This window comes from Epinephelus lanceolatus, chromosome 13 (assembly GCF_041903045.1).
Source record: "Epinephelus lanceolatus isolate andai-2023 chromosome 13, ASM4190304v1, whole genome shotgun sequence".
In the NCBI taxonomy this organism is placed as follows: Eukaryota; Metazoa; Chordata; class Actinopteri; order Perciformes; family Serranidae; genus Epinephelus; species Epinephelus lanceolatus.
In genome coordinates this window covers 5,982,979-6,005,870 of record NC_135746.1, presented here as the reverse complement: position 1 = coordinate 6,005,870, position 22,892 = coordinate 5,982,979, and the positions used below count along the sequence as shown (strand labels likewise).

At 40.7% G+C, this 22,892-nt stretch overlaps 1 protein-coding gene across 1 annotated transcript in view; it reads left to right on the top strand.

Moving 5' to 3' along the window:
- Window positions 1-322: 322 nt before the first annotated feature.
- opn8a (opsin 8, group member a) overlaps window positions 323-22,892 on the top strand; it is a 36,099-nt gene continuing 13,529 nt past the window's right edge. Inside the window, exon 1 of the mRNA XM_033649234.2 lies at window positions 323-395. Within this exon, the coding sequence (XP_033505125.1) occupies window positions 323-395 (73 nt within the window). The remainder of the gene's footprint in view (window positions 396-22,892) is intronic.

Here is a 22,892-nt window from a genome sequence, read left to right as displayed (position 1 = left end):
GTGCATGGTTGCGAAAGTGCACGTTGGTAAAGGGTTGTGTACGCAGCAGGTTGGAGGGGGTCTGTTGATCATATGTGCCACTGTGTACTGTCCAGTAAACTGGTGATGTAGCAGGTTAATGCCTGTACTGTATATGTGGTGACAGACGCTGCGTCACATGGGGAAGAATACGATGGCTGACAGAAGAGATCAGAAACAATATTCTCAGTCTTTCACAAATTCAGCACCAGTACAAACGGGACTAAACTTCAGAGCCTGTTAAAGGTGTTTTTCTTCCTGGGAAGAATTTTTTGTGTCTGTGTTTACTCCTGACTGGACAAACATGGATGATAAATACATGTCCAAACTGTCACCTACTGTTGATTTTTGGGCAGGGATGTACCTGGTGATCATTGGTAAGTACACTGTTTACTTCTTTCTCTGCCATATTGTGTCGACATGTCTCCTTAGATTAAAATGCTTAGCTTATATTAATTTTTGGATCCTGAAAAAGTGACATCTTCTCTTTCAAATGGCTGCAGGCATGAAGCTAAAACTTATAGATAACTTTAAGGAAATAAGCATTTTGTAAAGACTCTGAATTCTTGGCTTGCTTGCTTCTTTATTGGAGGTCGGAAGACACAGTCAGGATGCGTGATTTCAGTGTCAGCCTCCCTGTTTCAATCTTATGAGCTGCCCATGTGAGTAAACAACATTGTTAGCTTGATCTACTTCACTCGTGTCTGCAGCTATCGATTCTTTTAGTAATCAGGTATGCTATCGGGGATTTTATTAAATTACGTTAGCTTTATTTAAGGGCAATAGTAATATATATAAAAAAAGAAAACAACAGAGGTCTCTGAAATGAAAGAAATGGGCAACAACTTTGTTCTTGCTCAGCTGAACATAGTGGAACCTTCTGCACGAAGCTGTCCAAAGTACGACTCTGCGACTTAACAGTACAATCAATTTTTTTTAATTGATATTTATTCCTTGGCCTTCACAAATATCATACTTTAAGTTCCTATGACTGGCTAGTTTTGGCTTATTCATTGTGGTCAAGGGGTGCCTCACACCTGCTGACCCCTCTTATGGCAATCCAAATTGATATACCTGCTCCACTGTCTACTTAGTGTGTGTGTCTGACAGTGACAGGGGGTGCATGTATCAGTGAGTGGGTGAGTGAGTGAGTAAGGGGTGTGTTCATGTGTGTATGACTAACATAATAACATGAATGAAGCTAAGGCTCTCACAAGTGGCTGAGATATTGAGGAATTAGGCACAAACAGAAACCAGAAAAAATGCAAAATTTGGATTCTGTTATAATCATGTATACAGGGACATGAATAAGCAGGTTTGTCATGGCATATAAATGCACTCAGTGAAAAATTAGTCATCATTTTTCACCTTACCAACTGGACTCTATTTCAGTCATATACTACAGTCATCCAAGATGGGCACCATTATATTGGTGATATTGAATTTAAGGAATGAGTTAGCTTAGATAACTATATGTGCTTTAATACATTCATGTGTGTGTCTATGCGTGCTCTAAGGAAAGTTATGTCACTCACTTCCTGTCCTGCTGGAGTGGCTTTGCATCCCCTGAATGACGCATGACTCAATACATCTGCACTTAGTCATCTGTGTTGCCATCTCCCTTGGTGTTGCCAGGAAGAAAACCACAATCAGGTGATCCGATGCCCAGGTAGGTGGTCCGCCACAGGCCATTGTGGGAAGATCTGGAAATAAAATAAGGATCAGCCGTCACTGGGTACATACTGCATGTTCATTAAGCAGCTAAATTTAATGTAAAAAATTCCATGCATTTGAAGTAATTTTACCAAAGATATACTAAAACCTGAAGAAAAATATTTTTGATTTTAAAACTGAATCAAGTACCTTAAAACATACTGTATGTGTAATGTGAAACAGTGCTAAAATCACAGCTCTATAAAACTACTGAGCTTCCTTCAGTACACTGTTCTGCTTTTACAGTAAGTCAATAATGACCGAAATATCAAAACAACTCAAGACAAATTAATATCAGCACCAGAACAGGCAAGTGGATGTTTTTCCTACATGGGTATCCATAGCCCACCTCTCATTGTGTATGGCCACCTGTTGATGACCCCAGGTGACACAAGTTTGCCAAAATGAAGGAAGAAAAGTGAGCATCTGAAGAAATCCAATTAACTGAACTGATGAAAGACCTTGATTAAATTCAGCTGCTGTGGCCTCCCCAGTTGCTTAATTCACTTGCCACCTGCAAATTACAAAAATTATAATAATCACTGCATGCAGCAGACATTTAATTTCACGTACAGTAATCATACCAGGACGTCATCCAAAGCAAATGATGCATTCTTACATACAGCTCGTCTTCACATACAGCTCAGTGTGTAATGTCTAGGTATGTTCAGGGTTGCAGTGCATGTATGAATAGGACTCAGAGGCACATACTGTGCAGCTGCTTCGTTAGAAAGGTTTCAGCCATGGGCTTCCTTGTTCCAGCTCACGTACTGGCAAGTATAAATATCTACAAGTAAATATACAAGTTTAGAATTCTTCTTCTACAATGTCCACTATACTGTGAAAGGGCAAAACCTAGACAAAAAAGGTCATCCCTGTGTTCCCAGGGTCCTTTGTCTCCCGGATTTATATAGCACATAGAAACCTGAAAAAAGATGTTCTCAAGCTCCGTATTCGCTAAAGTCATGACTCTGAGAGTGATTAAATTGTACTGGCCCAGGTCTATATTAAAATAGAGTTGCTCTTTGTGTAAGAAAAAAAGGTCCAAATTAATTGCAGCCCAAGACAATTTAAAAAACGATTATAAGAATGACATAATTGAAATATTAATGACCCACAAATTAAAAAATGAAAACAACAACAACAACAAAAAGGCTAATTTAGGGTTGGATAAGAGGTCTATGGCCAGGTTTAATTTCTGTTTCTTAACAGATTAAGCTCAGGAAACACAACAGGAGAGTGTAAACAGAATTGATCAAATATCAGAAAACAACAACATAGTAATTAATGAATACTAAAAAAAATTGATTTATAATTTGCATAGAATGCCAGTTAGAAAGCAAAATGTATCTACTTTTACAATTTATAAAATACACCAATATAACGGCTCACAAAATAGTGACTGGCTTGTGTCTAAAAATACTGTAACATTATTATTTCAGGTTTTTAACATTATTACATACTTCTAATAGTAGCTACTATTTATGATATAGTTTCACACACATTTGAACACCAGCTAACAAGCTAGCTTAGGGTCAAATTGTGTTTCACCTACGAGCTAACGTTAGCTAGCTACTGTTAGCTAACGTCATTCGGAAAAGCTAGCTACTGTTAGCTAACGTCATTCGGAAAAGTTAGCTACCGTTTGTCGCGTTATTACTTGACTATGGAAAAACATGTTTAAAGACAAATGGTGTCCTTAGCAAGCGTAGGCTTTGATTTAACTTACTTTTAAGCATAAAACACTGATAACGGGGACTCACCTGGAGTCTCTCCACAGCAGGTATTAATTAGGGAACCTGTTACCGCATTGCTGGCAGCAAAACTTTTGAGAAAAATGTACTGCAAACATCAGCCCACTGAAAATTTGAACATTTTAAGTCTGGATTAACACTGATAATACAATATTTCTTATGCAACAATATCCAGCAAAGAATCAGATAAAGCCACTGTATACAAGCTGCCAGGCTAACAGATAAAGCAAGCAGGTAGTTAAGATAGTGGTGCATACTAAGGGACTGTTCATTACTTATCAGAAATTCCAGAGCAGATTCCAGGTAGGCTACAACATCTGGGGCCGTATTCACAAAGCCTCCTAGAGTTAAGAGTTGCTCCTAGTGATGTTTTCTTAGAATTTCCCCTTAAAGTTAAGACTAGATCCCTGTAAAAATAAAAGTTATTCACAGGGCATCTTAGACCTTAAAAGAACCCCTAAGGTGAAAAACTGTTAGGAGCAGGGAGGAGGACTTTTAAGAGGCTTCAGCATTTCTTAAGCAGCGGAGAAAATGGCAGAAACACAAAGAAGTAGGAGAAATATTTTCCCAAAGCTGTATGACAGTGAGTAAATGAAATGCCACAGATTAGACTGTGCAGGGATAATATTTGTGGTCGATCTCATTAGGGGTGTTTCCCACCCAACGCAATAAAATGGTCACAATACTAGGACAGAAAACTGGAAAAGGGATGACATGGGTCTGTCTCAGCCTTCCATCAGCAGAATGATCACACTAACAATGTTCATTTCAGCCAAGCTGTCGTCTCTGAGGACTAATGACTCCCATCCTCTGCAGGAAGAGATAAAAGCTCTGAAGAGCTCCTTCAGCGATAGACTGATTCACCCAAAGTGTTTGAAGGAACGCTATCGCAGGTCCTTCCTGCCTGCTGCTGTCAGGCTACATAACCAGCACTGCTCACAGTAAACTGCACCATGGACACTTTATAGACACTATGGACACTTTATAAACACCACAGCTGTTTGCTCTTATTTGCACATATAATCACTTGCACTAGATGTGCTCTCTTTAATCCGCTGCTCATTATTATCCACTTCTCATTATTATTATTACTATTATTATTATTATTATTGTTATTTATCGCCGTTTCTTGTATTTTTTGTACTTTATTTGCATGCCTATTTTTTAAGTTTATATTTTGAAATCTTTAATCTGACTCTTTCTGCTTGACTGCTGTAACACTGGAATTTCTCCATTGTGGGATCAATAAAGGTGTATCTTATCTTATCTTATTTCATTTCCATTGGGTGTCCACACCTTGCAAGCTCACAGAAGGGTGTGTCTGTGACAACCAATCACATCTGTTAAAAGCAAGCATCATACCTAGCAACGGGGTCAACCACATCCCCTCAATAAGATAAAAGTTTCTGTCCCTTCCTTGCTCACTTTCCTTAATCACTCCTAAGCTAGGACTCCTTACTAAAACAAATTTAGGCTAAGTTAGGAAATCTCTGAGAGTGTTCTCACAATGTTTGTGAATACGACCCCTGAGGTCTCTGTCCAAAAGAGTGCAGTCCTAGGAACATGGAACAGATATGAAGAGTGTTGTGGGTTTACAGTAGTTAAATAGCATGACTTTCTCATTTTCGTTTTGAAAAAAGTTCCGCGTTCAGACGACACGTTTTTGATAACATTCGGCATGTACACGGATCCGCAAAAATGACCAAAACGCTGCAGTATACATGCCAGGCCAGTAGCTGGCAGTGCGACTTTGTAATGAAACAACACGTGCCTGCTCACATGCGCTTCCCTCTACAGAGCGGTGATGTACAAACAACAAAATGGCGACCGCACAAACGTTTGTTTGGCCGGATGATGACATGGAGTTGCCTCAGTAAATCTACACTTTGCTGGAGTAGCGTTGATAAATTCAAAAGGGTGAGCAGCACAAACAGAGCTTGGGAGTCCGCCATTGTTGTTGTGATGGTTGACTTTCTTGCGCATGCCTAGTGACTGGAACCGTAATGCGCATGTGCGAAAAGTCTCCGATTTCAGAGGAACTGCATATTGCAAGTTTAATGGAGACAGTGCCGTTTCCCAAAAATTGCACTCTGGAACCCGTTTTCAAAACGTTGCGTTTTCAGGCACCCAAATTGCTGCTGTCATGTAAACGATGAGCCAAAACGCAACTAAAGTTTACCCTTTTTGGTTGAAATCGTTGTCGTATAAACAGGACCTGAGTGACAAGCTGTCTGTCAGCCCTCAGCAAAGTCTATGTGTCAGATCCTCCCCTCGTTAAAAATTAAATAAATGCCAAATTCAAGGCTTCGTTGAATCCCTAAAAAATATACAAAAACTCAATTGTCCACGATGTGGAGAACTCCCTTTGGTTTAACACTTCCCATAGAAAAAACATACGACAACATATAGGAAAGGAGAAATACAAAACACCGTGAGCAGTCTTGGAAATATACATTCATAAAAATACATCTCACAATATTCAAGTCAGTAATATACACAATAAGCAAGTGTCTATGACATTAAAAGGACGTAGTGTGCAAAGAGCTGCAGCAAAGTATCAGGAGCATCACTTTATATCACAGGCCTATGTGCAGATCCTGATTTAATTTATAACCTAACAGTATGATTTCTTTGTATTTGTGGTATGAGAAAAGGTCATGCATTTTCTATAGAACCAGGTAATATTTAACATTCGGGGAACACGTGTCAGGTGGCCAGAAGGACAACTCCATATGAATACTAATGTAGTATCCTCTGGATGTGTTCGTGTTTGCCGAATACATTAGCCACCTGCCTGCGTGTCTGTCAACATGTTGTGATATTTCCATGCCCCCACCCCGGATGTGCCTCAAAAAATCAATTGATGCAGCTTTAAAGATTCATTAAGGAAGCAGACAAATCCATGAGAGTCTATAAATTGTGCAAAATCATGTCTGATCCTTGAATTTTGTATACCTGTGAATAAAGAGGCAGTGAAGATAATTCATTGGCAGTCAGTTACAAATATAAAACCACCATGGCGGTAGAGAGATTCGTAATTGACCCTCTTTGCAGTTCGAGGTGTCGACAGGTTTTACAGACTTCTCTTTTCTAGTGGTGGTCTTTGGGGAAATGCTTTTTGGGCCACAGGGGATTTTTTCACTGCATTCTAGAGCAGTGGTTCCCAACTGGTGGGTTGCGGTCCATCCTGAATGGACAGCAAGTGACTCAAACATGTCAAGTTCGTAAAAAACACACTTTATTTTTAAGTACAGTGAATTTCTGGCACAGAGCTTTTATTTTGAAGTGCTGTTCCTGCTGTGGAGTGAGTGACTAACAGACAGCTACTTCACAGAGACAGCGAACTATCTTGATGACACGTCCAAACACAAGCATGACGCTAAATATATATTAAACTGTGTGGACCTTGAAAGTAATGGCGAAGGAGAAATGTGGACCCCATGGCTGGACCAGTTGGGAACCGCAGATCCTCAGACTGGCAGTTTCAGAGCTGAGGGGCCTCGACTGCAAAAGCCCGGTCCCCTTTAGTTTTGAGCCGGGACTGAGGAGCAGCCAACAGAGCCCTGCTGCGCGAATATTCCGCAAATCCGTCCCGCATTTCTGCATCGCAGCAGTGAGAATGAACCTTAAAGCAGGGCTGACATAGTCATGTTTTCTAGTGTCTGTTAAAAGCTAAACAGCTGCGTTTTGCACTAGCTGAAACCGTGAGATGGCTTTTTGGCTCAGCCTTGAATACGATGAGTTGCAGTAGTCTAACCATGAGGAAATGAAAGCACAGATGACCTTCTCAAGATCGAGCCGAGAGAGAAGGGACCTGATTTTGGAGATGCTTCTTAGCTGACAGAAAGAGGACAACGCTTGTAATCTGCTTTTCAAAGGAGAGGTCACTGCCTGCAGGTGTGACATTTACAGATAGGAGGCCAAGATGGATTGGTAAAATAGTGATGGATATTGATGGATTTTGATGGAGCAAAGAGGATTATTTCTGATTTCCCGTCATTTAACTGGAGAAGGTTTTGGGACATGCAGCGCACTTTATGTCAGAGAGACAGGCAGTAAAGGACAAAACACATATCTTGGCTTTCGCTGGTCAGAAAGAGGCAGGGCTCGGGTGTTGAAATCTGGTGCTTGGGCAGTGACTTGCAGCATCAGAAACCAACGAAAAAAGGCATCCTTCAACATCGGGATGATATGCAACGGACTGCTGTTATGCTTTGATGGGGGAAACGCAACGAATGTTCACGCGGAGTGGTGGTGGATGGGTCCAACATACCACGACTTTCACCTGAGAAAGCGGTGTTCACATCCTGCAAGTTTCTAAAGCCAAACCCTGTTCTTTTTTCCTAACCCTAACCAAAAAAAACATCAATACGCGGCGTGGTACCAACGCAGTGCCTTTATTTTAAAAGAGGCTGTATGTAAAAGTTAAATTTCCTGTGAAAACAGAAGTGTATTTTGGAAAAAGACAATACATGTGACAGGCAGAACTTGACAAAGTGTTCCAGAACATCAACAACCAACGCACCCTGGGTACCTTTCATGTCATATGTAGACGTGGAAACCAAAAGTCAATATGTGACGAGGTCATTGTGAGAAAGTTTCAGAAACCATGTAACTCTAAAACATTAATAAAAATATAAGTTCTACAGTCTAGCTTTTAAACATCAGATATCATTATTCCAGCCCCATTCCATATTGATACCATCCTGCCTCCAGTGTGTGTGTGACTCAAACAAGTGCTATGTCAACAATGTCCTCCCCACGACACCAGAGTAAATGAGTTTTGAGCCTGAGCCACAGAAGACAACAGCTGCTGTGTATGAGCGATGTTCATTCCTAATGCATTGCTCCTGACTCTTCCTGCGTGTCATTTACCCACACGACCACGGTACTGTCACCACCCCTTCCCCAACCTGAAGAGTATGAAGAGTTTACGGACACACTGATGACTCCCCACCCTGACATAATGGTTTAAAGCCACATAATAGGAGTGACTATTTGCATGGTGTGACACATGCATACGCATAAGGCACAAAATCAGTCACACACTTAACACTTGACCCGAGTCCCGAGTGACACAAATGTCAGAAGGTTTCCAGTGAAGAGGCGTGGAATTAAAATGCAACACCACACCTCAACAATCCAATATACTGTAGTTTTACATCACAGTGCATCTGCTTCCCATTAAATTTTTCACATAATCATATCTGTAATTTTTCCCTCATGTTTTTCACAAAAAGTTTAATTGCAATTTTATTTGTCTTTTGGAAAAATCAAGCTTTGTGTTTCATTTCACACACAGAAGCGTGTTGCTTTAGTTTTAATGAAGGTACGACCTCATTATCGTAACTTCTGAGGAATTTGCTGTTGGATAACATTCTTCTCCTTTTTTTTCTCCAAAACCCTACAGGCATTATAAAACTAATTCTAATTTGTGTGCACAAATATATTAACTAATTCACCTAGGAGTGAGTGACCTCACTGTCCATTAATGAAAGTAAAATTATTAAATTAACAGATGTTTTGGAGTTATGTTTTATGAAATGAGCAATACAGAAAAACAACAAAAAGCGCAACATACTGAAAAAAGGAAGAGGCATGAATTTGTGCCAAGACCTCAGGCAGTGACTGGAGGAGTGAGATAACATACAGGAGGAGAGGGAAGAGGCAGGACTGTGAGCGATGAATGTGGCTCAGTCTTATTGTACCTTTCATTTCACAAGCTGAAAGCATAATGTCTAATACATACATACATACATACATTTCAGCAAAAAGATTTCCAGTTCAATGGCCAGGAAACATCCTATTCATATGAAACAAAAGATTTGTATGAAGAGCTTTCACCCTGTCCATTCATTAAAAACCCCATTAAGTTTTTCAACTCGTCCTTGCAGATGAATGCTTTAGCAATCAAATCTCAGTATGCCTGCTCTTGTTTTATAAGGTAAGGTATTCAAATCAAATCAAATCAAACTTTATTTGTATAGCACTTTTCATGCATTAAAAATGCAGCACAAAGTGCTTCACAGAATAGAAACATACAACAAAAATATTACATACATATTGAAAACCCGCCCCTCCCACACACACACACACACACACACACACACACACACACACACACACGGTCGATATAGTCAATAACATGGCTGGGCACTGAGGAACCAGGTGAGGAAAGGACCACCTATGGGGAGCTCATCCACACTGAGAGGTGTCACAGCCTACAGCCACAGGGAGCGCCGCCACAGAGACCACCCCAACCCAGAACTGGGCTGGACTGGGGTGGACTCCACACATGGTGCAGAGCCCCCCAGTCCTCCGGACCTGAGGGATCTCCAGGACGATGTCCCTGCGAGCAGACCGGGCACACCGGGCATACCTCTCAGCGTGGAGGCTCCCCATGAAGAAACACTGGAGCTAAAAACTAAAAGACTAAAAGGCAATATGATATGATAAAACAAGTATGAGATAAAATAATAATAAATAAATAAATGAAGATTTAGAAACTTTTTTTAGTAATAACAATAAAATGCATAAAGATTTAAAAATAAATCATTTAAAAGCATTAGAAATTAAAATAACATATAATGTAAGAATTAAAAGAGTAAAAGAAATCACTTAAAAGCCAAACTAAAAAGGTGAGTCTTGAGCCTCCTTTTAAAAACATCAACAGTCTCTGCAGTCCTGATGCTCTCCGGCAGGCTGTTCCATAAGTAAGGGCCATAATGGCTGAATGCAGCCTCCCCGTGGGTTTTTGTTCTAACTTTTGGAACAGTTAAAAGGCCGGTGCCGGAGGACCTCAGGATCTGCGAGGGTTGATATGATAAAAGCAGGTCAGATAAATAAGAAGACCCAAGACCGTTAAGACATTTAAAAACTAATAAAAGAACCTTAAAATCGATCCTGAAACACACGGGGAGCCAATGCAGCGATTGTAAAACTGGTGTAATGTGTGCCCGCCCTCTGGTCCTTGTCAGCACTCGTGTGGCTGAGTTTTGGAGTAGCTGCAGATTAGAGATGGTCTTTTTGGGAAGACCAGAGAGCAGGGCATTACAATAATCTAAACGACAAGAGATAAAAGCATGCATCAGCACCTCCATGTTAGCCTGAGAGAGAAACGGGCGGACTCTGGCTATATTCTTAAGATGATAAAAACCTGTCTTTGTTACATTTTTGATGTGTGGAATAAAACTAAGCTCAGAGTCAAAAATGACGCCCAGGTTCTTTACACATTGTGAAGGTTTAAAATCTTGTAGTTTTGGTAAAAGTTTCTCTCTCTTGCCTTCAGGACCAATAATTAAAACCTCTGTTTTGTCCCGGTTGAGCTGTAGGAAATTCACTGCCATCCATGACTTGATATCTAAAATAGAGTTTAAAAGGGTATCAATTGGCCCTGTGTCATCAGGAGACACGGCGATGTACAGCTGTGTGTCATCTGCGTAACTGTGGAAGCTGATGCCGTGCCTCCTGATGACGTCCCCAAGGGGAAGCATACAGTGCCCTCCAAAAGTATTGGAACAGTGAGGCCAATTCCTTTATTTTTGTTGTAGACTGAAAATATTTGGGTTTGAAATCAAAAGATGAATATGGGACAAGAGATCAACGTTTCAGCTTTTATTTCCAGGTATTTACATCTGGATCTGATACACAACTTAGAAGATAGCACCTTTTGTTTGAACCCACCCATTTTTCATGACAGCAAAAGTATTGGAACATGTGACTGACAGGTGTGTTTTGTTGCCCAGGTGTCTCCCAATTACATTGATTATTCAAACAATAAATAGCACTGGATGTCTGAGCTCAGTTTCAGATTGGGTACGATAGGTTTTGCCTGTGCAGACTGCATTTAGAGGTGGAACCAACATGAAAACCAGAGAGCTGTCTATGGGTGAAAAAGAAGCAATTGTGAATCTGAGAGAAGATGGACAATCAATCAGAGCCATTGCACAAACATTGGCCATAGCCAGTACAACCATTTGGAATGTCCTGAAGAAGAAAAAAACCACTGGTGTACTAAGCAACAGACGTTGAACAGGTATACCAAGGAAAACATCAGCAGTTGATGACAGAAACATTGTGAGAGCTGTAAAGAAAGACCCTAAAACAACTGTTAGTGACATCAGCAACAACCTCCAGAGGGCAGGAGTGAAGGTATCACAATCTACTGTTCGCAGAAGACTTCATGAACAAAAGTACAGAGGCTACACCAGAAGATGCAAACCACTCATTAGCAAGAAGAATAAGAATAGGAGGCTGGAATTTGCCAAAAGGTACAGAGATGAGCCTCAAAAATTCTGGGAAAAAGTTTTATGGACTGATGAGACAAAGATTAACTTTTTCCAAAGTGATGGTAAGGCGAAAGTTTGGAGAAAGAAAGGATCTGCTCATGATCCCAAACATACAAGCTCATCTGTGAAACACGGTGGAGGTAATGTCATGGCTTGGGCTTGCATGGCTTCTTCTGGGACGGACTCTTTCATCTTCATTGATGATGTAACACATGATGGCAGCAGCAAAATGAACTCAGAAGTCTACAGAAACATTTTGTCTGCTAATTTAAAGAAAGATCCAACCAAACTGATTGGGAGATCCTTCATCATGCAGCAAGATAACGACCCAAAACACACTGCCAAAACAACAAAGGAGTTCATCAGGGGCAAGAAGTGGAAGGTTTTAGACTGGCCAAGTCAGTCTCCAGACTTAAACCCAATAGAGCATGCATTTTACCTGCTGAAGAGAAGACTGAAGGGAGTAACCCCCCAAAACAAACAACAACTGAAAGAGGCTGTGGTGAAAGCCTAGAAAAGCATCACAAAAGAAGAATGCAAAAGTTTGGTGATGTCAGTGGGTCACAGGCTTGATGCAGTTATTGAAAGCAAAGGATTTGCAAATAAATATTAAGTCTCATTCACTTTAATCTATTTTAAGTTATATGTTCCAATACTTTTGCTCACCTAAAAATTTTGTGTTCCATTACAAATAATGCTATCTTCTAAGTTGTGTATCAGATCCAGATGTAAATACCTGGAAATAAAAGCTGAAATGTTGATCTCTTGTCTCATATTCATCTTTTGATGTCAAACCCAAATGTTTTCAGTCTACAACAAAAGTAAATGAATTGGACTGACTGTTCCAATACTTTTGGAGGGCACTGTATATAGATTAAAAAGAAGTGGACCTAAAATTGACCCTTGGGGCACCCCACACCTAATTTCATGCGTTCTGGAGGAACATGTATCCATACTTACAAAGAAACAACGATCTGTGAGATAAGAGCTGAACCATTTAAAAACAGTACCAGAGAGGCCCACCAGGTTTCTGAGTCTGTTTAATAAAATGTGGTGATCTACTGTATCAAAGGCGGCGCTTAGATCCAGTAGTACCAAGACTGTGAGTTTTTGTGAATCTGCATTCAACCTGATATCATTTAAAATCTTTAAAAGGGCTGTCTCGGTACTGTGGTTCATCCTAAAACCAGATTGATATTTCTCTTGATATTCTTCTTGAGAAATGTGGCTGATTCAGTAAACAACACTAATGTATAGTCCGCTAAAATATTCAGAAATTACAATATTCTGTCAGCTCAGATGGGGTAGGATTCAAAATAGAACTGTGGACTTGTGAGGAGGAATTCAACGTTTGAAGCCTTTAGCTGTGGGGCGGCTGAGCCTCAGAGTGGCGGTCTATCAGATGGTTGGTGATTTGAAACTGGGCTCCTGTAGTCATAGGTGTAGATTTCCATGGGGGCACAAGGGACATGCTCCCCTCATTATTCAAAACATGCTCGTTTTGTCCCTCCCAGGAAAAACATCAAAGTAGCAGAGGCCTTTTTTGGGACAAATTTCAACACAAAAAGCACAAACTGGTGCAGAAAAAAATCACCAGGATGCAAGAAATTAAGTGTTTGACGCTCATAATTTAAACATCTGCTTTACCTTGCACACTGACCGATTGAGGCAGCGGTGGACCAGCAACTCCTGTGTTCTAAAAAGACTGTTTTTAATACTGGAGTCTGGTGGCTTTGAGATAACTGATTCAGTTCCCTGTTGAAAGGGCTGTCTGGGGAAAGATTGAAGAGTGTATGTTTATTGGAAAACTTAACGGCCAAGCTCCAACTAAAGACTACTGTCCACATGCAACTGAAGCCATAAATACAGACGTGTTTGTGATTGTGTAGAAGTACATGTATAGTGGTGCCACTTTTTGTCTTTTTTTTTTTTTTTTAACCTTCCTGTCTCTACCCTCCAGAGTTCCCCGGCTGGCATAAAAGTGTCTGGTTAAATAGTTAAATATATGGGTGATTGCATATATGAATTAGGTTATTTGGGTGCCTTGGGACAGCTCATGTTAGATGTTTTGGGGATAAAGTCAGAGAGGCCAGACTGAGATGGTTTCAGAGGAGGGATAGTGAGTATATTGTTAGTAGGATGCTGAGGTTGGAGATTTATGGATGTAGTGAAAGAGGACATGAAGTCAGTTGGTGTGAGAGAAGAGGATGCAGAGGATAGAGTTAGATGGAGGCAGATGATTTGGTGTGGCGAAGAAGAAGAAGAAGAAGAAGAAGAAGAAGAAGAAGAGGGTACCTCTGTAAATACAATATGAACAAGATAGGTCAAGGCAAAGCTTTTATTTGTTATGTGATACATCATGTTTGTTCTCTGACATACAGTACAGGCCAAAAGTTTGGACACACCTTCTCATTCAATGCGTTTTCTTTATTTTCATGACTATTTACATTGTAGATTCTCACTGAAGGCATCAAAACTATGAATGAACACATGTGGAGTTATGTACTTAACAAAAAAAGGTGAAATAACTGAAAACATGTTTTATATTCTAGTTTCTTCAAAATAGCCACCCTTTGCTCTGATTACTGCTTTGCACACTCTTGGCATTCTCTCCATGAGCTTCAAGAGGTAGTCACCTGAAATGGTTTTCCAACAGTCTTGAAGGAGTTCCCAGAGGTGTTTAGCACTTGTTGGCCCCTTTGCCTTCACTCTGCGGTCCAGCTCACCCCAAACCATCTCGATTGGGTTCAGGTCCGGTGACTGTGGAGGCCAGGTCATCTGCCGCAGCACTGCATCACTCTCCTTCTTGGTCAAATAGCCCTTACACAGCCTGGAGGTGTGTTTGGGGTCATTGTCCTGTTGAAAAATAAATGATCGTCCAACTAAACGCAAACCGGATGGGATGGCATGTCGCTGCAGGATGCTGTGGTAGCCATGCTGGTTCAGTGTGCCTTCAATTTTGAATAAATCCCCAACAGTGTCACCAGCAAAACACCCCCACACCATCACACCTCCTCCTCCATGCTTCACAGTGGGAACCAGGCATGTGGAATCCATCCGTTCACCTTTTCTGCGTCTCACAAAGACACGGCGGTTGGAACCAAAGATCTCAAATTTGGACTCATCAGACCAAAGCACAGATTTCCACTGGTCTAATGTCCATTCCTTGTGTTTCTTGGTCCAAACAAATCTCTTCTGCTTGTTGCCTCTCCTTAGCAGTGGTTTCCTAGCAGCTATTTGACCATGAAGGCCTGATTGGCGCAGTCTCCTCTTAACAGTTGTTCTAGAGATGGGTCTGCTGCTAGAACTCTGTGTGGCATTCATCTGGTCTCTGATCTGAGCTGCTGTTAACTTGCGATTTCTGAGGCTGGTGACTCGGATGAACTTATCCTCAGAAGCAGAGGTGACTCTTGGTCTTCCTTTCCTGGGTCGGTCCTCATGTGTGCCAGTTTGGTTGTAGCGCTTGATGGTTTTTGCGACTCCACTTGGGGACACATTTAAAGTTTTTGCAATTTTCCGGACTGACTGACCTTCATTTCTTAAAGTAATGATGGCCACTGGTTTTTCTTTAGTTAGCTGATTGGTTCTTGCCATAATATGAATTTTAACAGTTGTCCAATAGGGCTGTCGGCTGTGTATTAACCTGACTTCTGCACAACACAACTGATGGTCCCAACCCCATTGATAAAGCAAGAAATTCCACTAATTAACCCTGATAAGGCACACCTGTGAAGTGGAAACCATTTCAGGTGACTACCTCTTGAAGCTCATGGAGAGAATGCCAAGAGTGTGCAAAGCAGTAATCAGAGCAAAGGGTGGCTATTTTGAAGAAACTAGAATATAAAACATGTTTTCAGTTATTTCACCATTTTTTGTTAAGTACATAACTCCACATGTGTTCATTCATAGTTTTGATGCCTTCAGTGAGAATCTACAATGTAAATAGTCATGAAAATAAAGAAAACGCATTGAATGAGAAGGTGTGTCCAAACTTTTGGCCTGTACTGTATATATATGTGATTACATTTGTTTGAATTTGAAAATTAAAGTCAAGTGCAAGGTAAAGCGGTGAAAATATTCTAAATATACGGTATACTTAAAATGATACTGAATTTTTTGGAGTGGGCCTCTTTCTAGGTGGCGGAAAAAACTAGGGGAAGGCAGCTTTACTTGTATAGCACCTTTCATAAACCAGGGCAATTTAAAGTGCTTAACAGCAATAAAATATAAAGCATAACAAAAGATTAAGCAAAAGTGAAGAACAAAAGGTCCAAAAATAAAAAAGATTGTTGAAAATGATTTAAAAAAGTTTAAACATATGTGACGCCCCTCCAATGTCTTTACACGTACACGGTGATTTTGATAAACGGAGACATCTTCCTTCGTTTGTGCTCTTCGTTTACACGCAAACGGAGATTTCTCCTCTGAAAACGAGTCTTTCTAAAAACTCCGGCCAGAGTGGAGATTTTGGAAAACTCCGGTTGCGCGTTTGCATGTAAACTGAGATAAACGGAGATGAACGGAGTTATAGGCAGCCCACGTCACAGTGTGCGCCGTAACTTGCGCCTGTGTCAAAAGTGCAACCTATGTTGCTATGATGACAATGGATACATGGAAGGCTTGAGCTTCTCGTTACACTGCCACCTACAGGTTTGGCATGCTCTTGTGTATATATACACGGGTAAGTGTAAACGAAGATCTTTTTGAAAACGGAGACGGTGAAATGTCCGTTTATGAAAATAGCCGGCAACGTGTAAACGGCCTCCAAGAATGTTTCAGCCAGTCTCATCAGGCAGCTGGCTGACATGGGAGGGTCATTACCATGATTAGGCTCACCTGGGCTTCCAAGCTATAAAAGCTGCCTAATCTGTTCACTTGGTCTCCTCCCTTCCTTTCAGCTGACATCCACTGAGCAGCTTTGGTTTTGGTTTGCACCTTCAACACCTCCACAGAACACATGACACTCACCCATGCATGGCTTTCATGACTGACTTTGCTGATCTACACACCCCATTGATTATTAAGTTAATTTTAGTTTAATAAATTCGGCTTGTTTTAAATAAATCTTTTGTGTGGACTCCCTCCTTGTCACATACTCTGAGCCAGTTTTTGACAAATGGGGGCTCGTCCGGGATCCATTAGTTTGTGACAAATGGGGGCTTGTCCGATCCGTTTGGTAAGGCTAAATCTTGCCTTAGTGTTACACATTAGGCTTGATTTGTTATATATGATCAATCTGGTTTGTGACTTGTAGTTTGTGAATGCTAAAATGAGTATAAGCACTTTTGAGTAGTACAGTTTAAAGTGTTTTGGTATTAGCATTGTGAGTGAGACTTTTGGGAGTATCACACAAGGATTTTTGTTTTAGTTCTTTGTGTGGTTCATTTTTGTGGATGTTGGAAGGGAGCAGCATTTGTTTCCCCCTTTCTTTGATTGCAAAACCATGTATTTGGAAAATTGAAAAACAAAAGTACTGGTGCATGTAACTGGTGAATACAGCCACATTAGTTTGAAGAGCCACGCATCCCCTCTGTAGGCTGAAGTGGTTGATCTCAACAGGAGATCAACCAGTTTGTTGTTTTCACTTAGTGTGGCGGAGAATGTGGTTGAAGACATTGTCTTGGGAGCATTTCCCTGGTTTCCTGAGGGTCACCAGTTTCTGGTTGCCTTTTGGGTTCCGGTGGAACCAGTGCATAAGTACCCACCACCAGTATCTGTCCGAAGACTAGGTTTGAGATTAATTAGCTAGTAAGTGTGACCAGTTAGATAGAGCTGGGGAGTCTGAGCTCTGTGGTTATTTGATTTCACCATTGCACATGTTCCTGTGAACTTGTTTTGTGGGTTTGTAATCTTAAATTGTGGCCAGTGTTGCTGAATAAATGTCCTCTGTCTGGTACTGATGGTAAGTTGCACTATCAACTGTTTAAGCCGGGCATGCTGCTAGGCATGTGGTAGAATTTGGTTGGTAAGAAACAGTGGCAGTGAGTAAATGGTTGACTAAATTTGTTGTTCGTATCTGCAATTTGGTAGCTTGGTCTGCTAATTTTGGTGATAAGTGCTACAGCTCATGCTTTGTTTGGTTTTGCATGTGAGCTTTGTTGTAGCATGGTTCTCTTTGTGTGCGTCTTGGGACGACTTGGTTGGCTAGTGAGCCTTTTGTTTAGAGGAATCTTTGGGTATGCTACTTTGGTTTAGTACTTGTGTAATCCCAGTTCAGTGTGCTTTGAGAAGCTGTAATTCTGAAAATGGGCAGAGCATCCTGACCTGTGCTTTGTCTAATTGCAGGCCACTTTGTAAGAATGTGATGAGCTTTGGTGCTCATTCTGAGAGCAACATTTTGATGTGTACTTTGGGCTGGGGGTTTAACAATCTCCTGCTGACTCTACCTCACTGCTTTGTACCCACGTTACTGAATTCGTGCAAGCTACAAATCTGCATTCTGAGGTGGGTATTGTTCCAAATCGAGTCCTACAAGTTTTCTACAAGTCTTTGTAACTAGCCATTAGTAATGTTGTGACCCTCTTCCCATGCACTAGCTTCTGATACCAGTAGATTTCACATTCTTAAATTGCTCCTCTGGATCTGAGGTTGCTGGGTGAGGGATTGGATCTGGTAAGATTGGTGGGTGGAGATTTAGGTCACTGTTAACACGGAAGTAAGTTTGTATGATGGCTCGTCCAATGTAAAGGGGGACACTCGGTAGACTCCAAGTCAAAAGTGGAAATGTTATTTCTCATGTTGAATTGTTTCAAGCTTTGTATGTTTTGTGTTCCAGATGTCAAGGTGGAACCTTGGTCTTAAGAGGGGGGGTGTGACGCCCCTCCCAATGTCTTTGAGAATGTTTCAGCCAGTCTCATCAGGCAGCTGGCTGACATGGGAGGGTCATTACCATGATTAGGCTCACCTGGGCTTCCAAGCTATAAAAGCTGCCTAATCTGTTCACTTGGCCTCTCCCTTCCTTTTAGCTGACATCCACTGAGCAGCTTTGGTTTTGGTTTGCACCTTCAACACCTCCACAGAACACCTGACACTCACCCATGCATGGCTTTCCTGACTGACTTTGCTGATCTATACACTCCATTGATTATTAAGTTAATTTTAGTTTAATAAATTCGGCTTGTTTTAAGTAAATCTTTTGTGTGGACTCCCTCCTTGTCACATACTCTGAGCCAGTTTGTGACACATACCGTAAAACTTCAATTAAAAGCCTAGTCTCAATTAAACACCCAGTCCCTTTTACTAGCCTGATGTGGCTACACATTTAGACAAATAAAGGCCTGTCTCAATTAGAGGCCTGATCTGGTTGCCAAGCAGTTTTTTGGATGTATAAAAGCGGATTGTTGGCTACTTCAAATTATGTGTCCGTTCCTCCATTACCCTTTAAGTTATTCATATCCTTTCAGTCCGTAAGGGTCCTCAGATCAAAAGAATCAAAAAAGTTTTTCATAGAAATGAATCCAAATTGTGAGAATTGTTTTAACTGGATAAAGTGGTGCAGTCTCGGTATGCCAGGTGCCGTAATCCTCAAGTGCAGTAACTCTTTCTCCCTCTGATGCGCTGTCTGTCAGAGCTGGATCTAATGAATGAGTCATAATTGATATGTTATCTGAAGCCTAATTTTTTAACGAGTAATATTCATAGCTATAAAGGCAAAAATGAGGCAGCATCTGCTCAGCACTAGTTCATTATATGCACATGATGTGGGGGGTTCTCTACCCAGAAGTTACTGTGAACAAACATTGTGATTCAGCACTACACTATGCTCAGAGCACTAATTTATGTCCACAATCCTCAAACATCTGCTAACAGAAAAGAATGCCATGCTGACTTGTTTGAAGGAAAGGGAATCAATATGGTATGAATGCAGAGCACTCACGTCAAAGGTTGCTCTGGAAGGAAAAAAAAAATCCATTAGGACAGCTGCTTTGGGACAAAAAAAGATGACATGCTCTCACAGATTAAAAGGACTGTTTAAAAAATGAACACGTGTCAGCACAACATTGTATGCTGTGTCAATCAAATTTCCATAAGCTTATGTAAGAGAGAGACATTATGTAAAGAAGATTGAGCCCAGAACACGGTGTCCAATCTCCCTAATGGAGGAGACATTATGATGTTATTATTGCAGTAATTTTGTAATCAATATTCAGGGCTATTTTTAGGGTCACACTTGTGTAAGCACCTTACTGCCAGGGTCAAAGAAATCATTTCTTAATAGGTAATCTGTCACGTATTATTGGTTACCTCCTAGGATTCACTTTAAATTTGTGGAGGCCACAAACTTTGAAAACTAAAAATTTTGACATATAAAATATTTGTATCTGTGAGTTACAACCCTTTAGGTTTTTGTCCATTGCTGTTTATTTATCATGATGACATTGTGGAGACAGCATTTAAATCACAAGCACTCCACATCAGTCATGGTCCTTCCACATGAGATATACTGTATAATGAGAGCAGAATGGTTTTCAATAAGCTGAACATCCGTTTTTCAGTCAGAATGTGGTTTATGATGCACTAAGGGTCTCACTTGGGGTCAAATATGTATGTAAAATGTATTATGTGTGAAAATTCACAATGACTGTTTCAGCTTTTAACTTGAGTATTAGCTAACCCTATCAGGCTGGATTTAACACATCTGTGTTGATCTGATGTTTTCAGAATTTAATTTCTATATGACTCTGTTACAAAGCTATGAGAGGAGCTCTCACTTAAAGGAATCATTTGACATTTTCAGAAATACATTTATTCACTTTCTTGCTGGGAGTTAATGAGATGATTAATACCATATATGAGAAATTTGAAAATACAGGCCAGCAAATTCTCACACCCAACTCGTCAAATACTGACGCTTCAAAGTAATGCCTGGTTCACACTACACGACATTTCTGTCTGTTTGAAGAGTCACTACGTCAGATTATGCGATTGTGGAGTCTTAAAGTCGTGCTGCTGATCAATAAAAGTATTTAAATAATAAAACTGACAGTGCAGCGCAAGACATAAATATATATTTGATTCAATAAATGGCAGCAGCAAACACATAAGTCTTCCACCGTGATTTAAAAGAAGTGAGAGATGGTGCAGTTTTTGGGGAGTTTGTTCCAGATATGTGGAGCATAAAAACTAAATGCTGCTACTCCATGTTTAGTCTTGACTCTGGGGACACAAAGCAGACCTGTCCCAAAACACCTGAGCAGTCGTAGTCATAGTATGTGTAGTATGACACACATACTAGCACACTACGTCATTACTGAAATAGCTCGGTCGACCTTTGGTATCCCCCTTCCTCTCTTCCCAAACCTTTGCAAACGTTCTCAGTCTTTAATATAGTGGCTCAGAGGATCAAGAATGCTGCTACTTTGTGCGTCGCATATAGCTGCTAAAGGGGGCCTCTGTGTGTTGGTATCTGACACAGGGGGCCACAGACCAGGTGTCAGTATTTGATAAGTTGGGAGTGAGAGCGGTTGTACAGACAGCCAGCGGTTAGCTTAGCCTAGCACAAAGACTGAAAAAATCTGACTACTAGCAACTCTGACACTTAAGCAGTATTCCTTTAATTGTGTTGCTAAATAAGGTGGCAGCTGACTGGAGGGAGATCACCAGGGAGCTGAAAGTTTCTGGTAAATAACCACTGCTAATAACAATCTACTTGCTGTTCGCTATATTGTTTGTCACTTCCAGTACGTGTCACAATATAAAACATGTTTCCTATTTTAAAAAAAAATCACGTCATTCTTGAGTCTAAGTGGACATTTGTGCCTAATTTGAGGGAATTCCCTCAAGGCCTTCTTGAGATGTTGCGTTCTCGAGAATGAGACGAATGCAAGGTCACAGTGACCTTGAACATTGAGCGACAAATTCATTTTAAAATGCGATAAGGATTTAAGTGAGAAAAAACAACAGCAAACTCACTCAAAGCTGCTGCATGCTGTAAATCTCTTAGACGGGTTTGCTTAGTTTACTGAGGCACATTCACTTTACATTATGTAAGGGTTAATGCCCGATGAGGTGTCCATTATCAGGAATTAATGGACTACGCGGAGGCGTGAACCGTCCGACTCGAAGCCGCTTATACCATGGTCACTTACCAAAGAAATGAATATTAAATCAATTATTTATGCTTTAATGTGTTTTACAGTTAAAATCAAGAGTTTTTCACAAGCCACAGCTGAGCGGACTATTTAATCTCTGTAGTTCACAGGCGTTGCCATGGAAACCCGCTGTGGCCGCAGCGTAGAGAGCATAGTGAAGGGAAGTGAGATGATGGCTACACGTTACGTGATATTATTCAGAAGGTGATTATTTCAGAAAGCCAGTGCACTTCTTACCACTTGTGTGTTACAGATTCTGGTGGTCAGAGGATGATGCGCAAAAAAAAACTTGAGATATTACTTTCATGATTCATTGGCGTTCATTTATAGGCCCAAGAAAATTTGTTTCAAATAATCAACATCCAAATAGTAGGCTAGTCAAAATCGTTTTTAATTGCAACAAATAATTCATAAGCATATAGTAGTCGAGATTAAATCATATTAACACATTAACAAATTAACGATTGTTTCCTATTTAAAATTAAATGCTACATTACCATTAATAGTGAAATTTGAAAGTGATATGGGTATGTCCATCATAGTGGCATTTGAAGGACGGAGATTGACAGATTGAGCACTGCTTGTTGGGACATTTGGAGACGACAAGATGTTGCTCCAGTCTCGTCTCTCCTGCGCTGACGGAGCCCAGTTAGGCTGCAGGCTGCTCTCACACCGATGTCCCGTGACGGTCATGATCTGACGAGTTTCCAGGCCAGCGTCAGAGAGCCGACCTACAGCTGTGCTCCGGAGGCTGTGATTGGTGTAGACCCACGACTCCTTGTGCCGTTTCTCCCTTTTCTTTTCATTCTCTAACCTCTCTTCTTCTGCATCCCAGTCATCAAAATGATCAAATTCACCAAATAAATTAAATGAAACGATAAAATCACTCATGATGCCCGTTGTAATCCGTTGCCTCTGCTCTGAGTCTCCGTTGCTAGGGTTACAAACTAGCAGTTTAGCTGTCCTATTCTGTTGTTATAAAGATCAGAGGTGACTGTGATGCAATGATTATATAAAATTACCTGCTG